Genomic DNA, 7,428 nt, shown 5'->3' with positions numbered 1-7,428 from the left:
ATATATATATATGTGTGTGCATGCATGTGTATATATATCCATCCATATATATATATTCTCATCCAAGATGATGGAGACGAGTACTAACGTCCCAATGTGGCAGGCTTGATAATTGCTGAGAATCCTCAGCATGAAACCAACGGTAGCCCTGTTAACCAACAAATATATATGTACATAACCTGATGTATATATATATATATATATATATATATGTATATATATACATCATCATCATTGTTAAATGTCCTTGTTCAATTCTAGCATGGACTGGCCAATTTGACAGGCTCTGATGAATTCAAGGACTGCATCATGCTTAAAGTCTGTATTGGGAAGGGTCTTTACAGCCAGAGGCCTTTTTAATGCCAATCACTTTATAGATAGATACTGGGTACTTTCTTCAATCCAGCAGCACTTGTGGTCACCACTCAGCTTGCTAGAATAAGAACTCCAAGAGAGACTGATTTGTGGGAGGTGACGAAGGATTAATGCTTGAGAGAATGGGTCAGAGCAGAGCAGGTTTCTCACTGTAAAGGGGCTACATGGCTGCTCACATTTCAGAAGAGAATGGAGGGTGATCAGGATGATGTGGAGGAAGAGATGAAATTTTTCTTCTGGATATAGAATAGACTTGAACACACAAAAAGAGGAGATAATTATGTATGGAACGCCTTTGACCAGAAGTCTGCTCGATCAAGGCTGACATAATGTTAAAAGAATAACGGTTTAGAGGTTGTTAACCTCTAAACCGATCTTGAACGAGTTAACCTGGGATCGAAGACGTTCTGGCCGCGACGATTTCGTCATTTTGCTATATCCATGACTACCATTGTTCAGTGTCCACCCCGTATTTTTTTCATGAAGGTTGAGTGTGATTGGAGGGAGATTTGGTTGCTATTTCTAACAACTACATAAAAGCTCTCTCTTTTTCTCACGTTGATAACTTCGAGGCAGAAGATCAAGGACTGTTGTCTTTGTCAAAAACAACATATGCAGTGTTTAGATAGTAAATCAGTAAATTCTAGATTTACTATTGGTTCGATCATCAATCTCTTCTCTCCTCATCACAATAGGAAATTGAAATAAAGGGATTAGATATCGATGCATACTAAAAACAAAAAACAAAAATAAAACCGAAACAAAAAAAATGAAATATTTACTTTTTGCTAGATCAGGTGGGTGTATAAATTTCAAAGAAACCTTTGCTTTTTACAATTTAATATCAAATTTATATACAACTAACTGAAAATATAATATAATTGAAACATATAGCTTGGTAAGGCTCCGGCACCAAAAGCATTTACGATAAACTAAATCCAAGAATGAACGCTAAGAAAATATATTATTATTATGAAAATGGCTACTTAGGGTTAATCAAAGCCCTGATTGAAGAAACCTTTGAGAAAAGATGTTGAAGCTTTTGATCATCCAGTCATTAATTTTTTTTAAAGGAGATTGTATGTAGGTGGACTCGAAACTTATAGAAATCATACATATTGGGGAAATAAATTGAAGCAACTGATTGAATAAGCGTCGAAGGAAAGGTCTAGTCTCTGATAACAGACTTCATATCGAATATTTTAAATGTAAACCCCTAACTCTAATTTTCTCTTACATTTGAGCGAATAAACCTCACCCTTTTATATTCACTTCGCATCCTTTTTCTAAGTATTTAAGGATTGAAGATGGTTAAGTTGGTAACGCAGTGTGTAGAAATATATAAGTGCAATATTTACTTACACCCCTTTACATTCCCAGTTCAAATCCCGCCAAAGCCGACTATGTTTTTCATCAACTTAGGGTGGATAAAAATTATGAGTCAATTACTACGGTCCATTTGATTCATTCTCCCTCTAACCCCTCCACATTTGGACCCCATGTGTCCGTTAGAATTTAAAACTAAATTATTTTTAATGTGAGGAACATAAAATCCCATTTGGAATGGTGGACGGCGGCGGAGGAACTGGCAGGGAGCCGGACAGACAGCGTGTTCGTTTTCAGTTATGTCCCTTTACTTCCTGAGTTCCAGTCACGGCAGGGGCCGGTTCCCTTCCTAATCCTACTAAAAAAAAAAAAAAAGGGCTAACTTGTGGGATTTAAATGTCAATGGTTGAAATTAATATTTTCGTTTCGGAAAGAAATATCAAAAATATAATTTATTTATACAATTGACTGAAAGAAGTATTGTTCATCACTTTGGTTTATGAACTCCCATGTAAACAAATTCTATAATTATTTAGGCATTGAAAATAAATATATATTTAAAGAAGAAATGTTGTTTATTGATGGGGAATGATGATGATACTACTACTAATAATAATAAAAATTTCTAGCATAAGCTTCAAATTTGGAATCAGAGCCAGCGGTGATTAGATTAATCCAATATCTAACTGGTACTTCATTTTATGGTCCTGGGCAACCGACCTCGATTGGAATTGAGCTCAGAATATAAATTTACGCAACTAAATAGAACAATGCATGCTGTCTGTCACTCTACCGATTCTGCAAAACTAAAATATCGATTTTTTTTGTTTAATATAGGCACAAGGTTTTAAATTTGGAAGTGGGGGAAGTAGAATCAATTTTATCAATGCCAATAGTTGATTTGGTCGGTTATATAATTAATTGTAAAAATAAAATTGATAATTATGAAAAAAATTAGGGGGTTGTTTGGAAATAATAAAATGAAGTACGCGAGGACGGCTGAAGGATGGGAAAGATTAAAGAATGAAGGAGGAAATTAAAAAGGAAAAAAAAAACCCAAATAAATAACGACGACTGCGCAGACAGACAGGTCAGATCACGTGCTTTGATGACGTCAGTTTTCGCCTCTTTTTAGCTGTCGTCTCCCCTTCTTCCGTCACTCTCTAGCTTAGAGGAGAAGGATGTTTTGTTCCATCAATAAGTAGTTTTGCAATCATGGCAGAGAGGAGGAGATCTGATGCTGGACAATTACTGATTTCTACCACCAATAACACCACCACCGCCACCCTAACCAACAACGTCAGCAACAGCACTAATTCTACCTCTACCACCACTAATACTACTACTACTACTACTACTACTGGAGTCATAGTGACAACACGACTGGAACACTTGTCTACCCCCACCACCACCTCCATTCTGTTATCATTGATATTACTGTTGACGACAGCGTCAACTCTGGCTGCTAATATTTTCTCTTTTTTCTGTTTTCATAGCAGTCTCTTCTTGCAAAACTACCAGAGTCAGCGTCGTGTTTAGCTTTTCATCGACCACCACATACTCAACAAACACACTCTTACCTATCTATCTCATAGAAATATCTGCACTTCTTCATAACAGCCAAGCACTGTCTAGGATTTATGGTAAAGGTATATAAAAAAAAATATATAGAGATTTATATATATATATAAACTTATGAATAAATATATATAATATATATTTATAAATAAATTATACATATATATATATATAATATATATTTGTGTGTGTGTGTGTGTGTGTGTTGTATGTGCGTGCGTGTTAGTGCATGTTATGTCTGATGGGATACACGCATATATATTTATAAACCAGCTGGACATAAATATCAATATATTCACATTTAGTCACTGAAGGTGAAAAAAATCCAGAAAGAAATCAAAATCTTAATTGCATTCTTGTACTGTGTGATATATATATATATATGTGTATATATGTATATGTGTGTATATATAAGTCCCTGGCTTTCTTAATTTTGAGCAACATTCTTCCTTAAAACAACGAACACTTGTGTACGCAGACACGTATGCTGGAGGCATTGTGTATGCGTTCAGACATAAATATATCTAAGGCATGTTTGTTAGTATTAACGGAAGAGGGAAGGGTTACAATTGAAATGTGTGGCTAGATGTCTGGTAAAGTTGCTATCAATATCTGACCCACAGAAAAAGAGAGATCTTCACATTAAAAAAAAAAAAAAAAAAAAAAAAGATGGGAGCTAAACAAAGCTCAACTGGACCTCGTATGAGGACATATTCGGGCAGTGGCCAAAGTGGAACAAGTACAGGCAATGCTGGCAACTCTGGAGGGGAACTTGCTGTTGTTGGAGGTTCTGCAGGAGCAGGTCAAGCCACAGCTGCGAGGGCTCGAGCCCGAAGCTTGGGCAGTTTTCATCCATCTACAGGACATTCACCTTCTCTTAGTATACCAAATAACAACGGTTCTGGTGGAGTTAGTGGTGGGATAAGTTTGTTAGGGGCCATGTCCCCAGACTCAGATTCCAGTACACCAGAGGATGCACCATTCGGACGTTCTTTCACACATTCGTTGCCTGTACACTTATCTTTCTTCACAGGTACGTATCCTCTATTTACTTTTACCCTTCTTTGTCATAAACGTACCCTCAAAACGAAAGATCGCCCCCTCTTTTTTAAAGCCAACCCCCGATGTAATAAAATGTGTTGGTAAATATGACGAAATACTACATACCATGTATACAATTTAGCATGTACAATGTATATATTATGGTTCTAATGTTTATTTTGATAATTTTCTGGCGCCTTCCATGTCATGACCTTTCCCCTTTTTACTTTTTCAATGTTAGTAAGGGCATCTTTGATATAGAAATGAGTTTCGTCTGTGTTTCCTGGATTCTACCTAAGACATGTATTTAGTGACAATGGCATCAACACAGACTGAAGTCCGCGCCTCATGACGACAACACAAGAGCAATGTGTCTGAAAGTGATGTCTTTCAAGTAAACACTTAACAAGAAATACGACTACTTTTGGCTAATTAACTTTTGGCTAATTAGCCCTTGGTTTTACTGCCCAAAACATCGTTCGATCGCTCCCATCGTGTAATCAGCTTGTATTTTAATAATATTAGCGCCAGTAAATCGCAACGTGAGTTGCTTGCTTAAAATATGTGGAACACACACACATACACATAGACGTCTTGTCAGTCTTGTAATGTCAAATTGTCTTTCTCTTTGATTTATCAGTTTTGCAAAACTAGAAACTGGAACCTTTTCAATATCTTTTAAATCATTCTTTAAATTTCAGAAACTTGTTACTGTCCCTGGAACTTATTTATGGCATAAATACTGTATTATTGTTATTAATATGGTGCACATCTCACCATGTGTACAGAATGTATATGTCGAGACATACATATTACACGAGAATAGATTTTTTTTTGTGTATGTATCTGGGTAGCTCATTTATTATTGAGCAGCCTTTTTTTTTTTTAATATTTTTCCTGTTGTATAGAGGAGAGTTTGGATTGATAATTATTTCCTGATAATGATATCAACTTCACTATTGATAAATGGCAAAGTTTGGTTGGGGGTGGGGTGAAAAAAAATCAACATTCTTTAAAATTACGTAATTCACACTCCTGTATAGTTATTGATTAGTGGTATGGTAATATACTCATCATTTGCGCGTGTGTGTGTGTGTATATATATATATATATATATATATATAGTGTGTGTGTATATATGGAAGAGTGGGGAGGATGTAATATATAAGTGAATATATAGCACATGTGTCATGTATTCTAATCTACAGCCTGCACACGCACTTAACCATTGCATCTTTGTCTGTCTTCCCCCCACCCTCACCGTTCCGTCCTTTTTTCTTTTCTTTTTTTTTTTTTGATAAATTAAGATTTTTATCTTCGAAACAGATTCTTATTAAAAAAGCTATTATCAGTCTTACTGATAAATTTAAAGCGGCCATCGATTAGTATTTTTTTTCTCTTTTGTATATATATATATAATATATTAATACCCATTTCTCACGTTGGATTACAAAAAATCCATGTGATTATCTTGCCTTGAATATTAATAACTTTATCTGGCTTATAATTTCATTTTCCCTGAAATAGGTATCTGAATTAATTTTTCTAAGAACTCTATTTCTTAGCCTAGATATAATAGTTGAATTTTATTCTTTTTCGCCTTACTTTTACTTGGATAGTTCGTGATTTTACTGTATATTAAACCAAGTTTAAAAAAAAAAGAAGATAATAATAATAATAATTAGATATTCTCAGTTTGTAAACATACACCTGTGAGTATAAACGTTGTAGGTTGTGCGACTGTTTATTATTAATAATCTCAAGTGGAACCATAGTTAATTTGTGCGAGTTCATTGTTGCATTTGTTCCATCGACAGCTGTGTGCACTTGGCACCTCCTACATTAAATACTTGTCGACTGGGGCGGCACACATCAGTCGGAAGCTTTTGTCGAATTATTACACAATAACAACAAACATTTATTAGTTTTAAATTGTTGCTCCCCGAATCTTCCTCTCCGTCGCCCGGTTTTTTTTTCCCCCCCAAATAAGACTGAGCTTTTGGCTGTCTGATACACTTTCGATATAGAAAGGTATTTTAAGGATCCATCGACTTTTAATTAAGTGTTCAATGTTAAACTTATTCTGTTGCTCAATGCTCCCCCCCCCCAAGCTTCTCGATGTGGTTTTATTAAAACTTTTAAAGATATTAACTCTTGGAGGTTGCTCCTACAAGTACGAACAACATCTGTGTTCATAAAATAGCGGGTAGGAAAACGACTAGGAAAGGTTTTTGTCAACATGGAAATATAGACAGGGCGGACGGTTAGGGAGGTGTCTATTGATCAAAAACAAACACTCATTTACATAATTGGAACATATGGAATGGTGTTCTTTGTTATTGTACGCCATATCTCGATTACTGGCGAGTAATTATTTTCCTCTCCTTTCTACCTAACCCACAACCAGTTTGGTTTGCTAACATTTGAAAACAACTTTTCGCTCAGCTTATTTAATTGTTATTATTATACATTTATCATCATTATTGGCCATCTAGCAGAGACGTTTGTGCGTTGGACAAAATTCTTGGCGACGTTTCTTCCGGTTCTTTCGAATTTGCTTTTCTTCTTTACGGTGGTCGATAAAATAAATACCAGTTGAACAATGGGGTCGATGTAATCGATTAACCCTCTCTCCTCCCAGATTTCGGATCTTTTGCCTATACTAGAAAGGATTATTATTATCTTGGTCTCTATCACTGACTTAACATGCACATGTTTTATTGGGGAGTGAGGGTTTCATATTTTGGGTTTCAACGCGTTCCAGTTGACTGAAAGTCACTTACTGCGACGTAGAATTACTTTATACGACTGTTTGTTTTGTTTTGTTTTTCAGATCTTTTATAGACTCCGAATGTATTACACAATACATTTTTAAACATTACTATCATATAAGTTTGTGTGTGTGTTTGTATGCATACATACAACGGGGTTTGTCGAAGCAGCATTATAACCCCCACACAAACCAGGGGTAAATCAATACATTCAGCCCTTTAATATTTGATAGTAAGTCACTACACATAGATCAGAATTGGGCCCTTGGAAAATTACTCAGTGCGCCCATACTTTAAGACAGCCTTTTCTCTCTCTCTCTCTCTGTATATATATATA

The 7,428-nt window shown here is 35.5% G+C and overlaps 1 protein-coding gene across 1 annotated transcript in view; it reads left to right on the top strand.

The window, feature by feature from the left end:
* Positions 1–2,830: 2,830 nt before the first annotated feature.
* The window catches only part of LOC106871113 (E3 ubiquitin-protein ligase ZNRF2), an 81,555-nt gene continuing 76,957 nt past the window's right edge, over positions 2,831–7,428 (top strand). The window contains exon 1 of the mRNA XM_014917423.2: positions 2,831–4,312. Coding sequence (XP_014772909.1) covers positions 3,949–4,312 — 364 coding nt within the window. The 5' untranslated portion in view covers positions 2,831–3,948. The remainder of the gene's footprint in view (positions 4,313–7,428) is intronic.

This window comes from Octopus bimaculoides, chromosome 1 (genome assembly GCF_001194135.2).
Source record: "Octopus bimaculoides isolate UCB-OBI-ISO-001 chromosome 1, ASM119413v2, whole genome shotgun sequence".
Classification (NCBI taxonomy): domain Eukaryota; kingdom Metazoa; phylum Mollusca; class Cephalopoda; order Octopoda; family Octopodidae; genus Octopus; species Octopus bimaculoides.
Note: the sequence above shows the minus strand (reverse complement) of the source record. Positions and strands in the feature narration are given on the sequence as shown.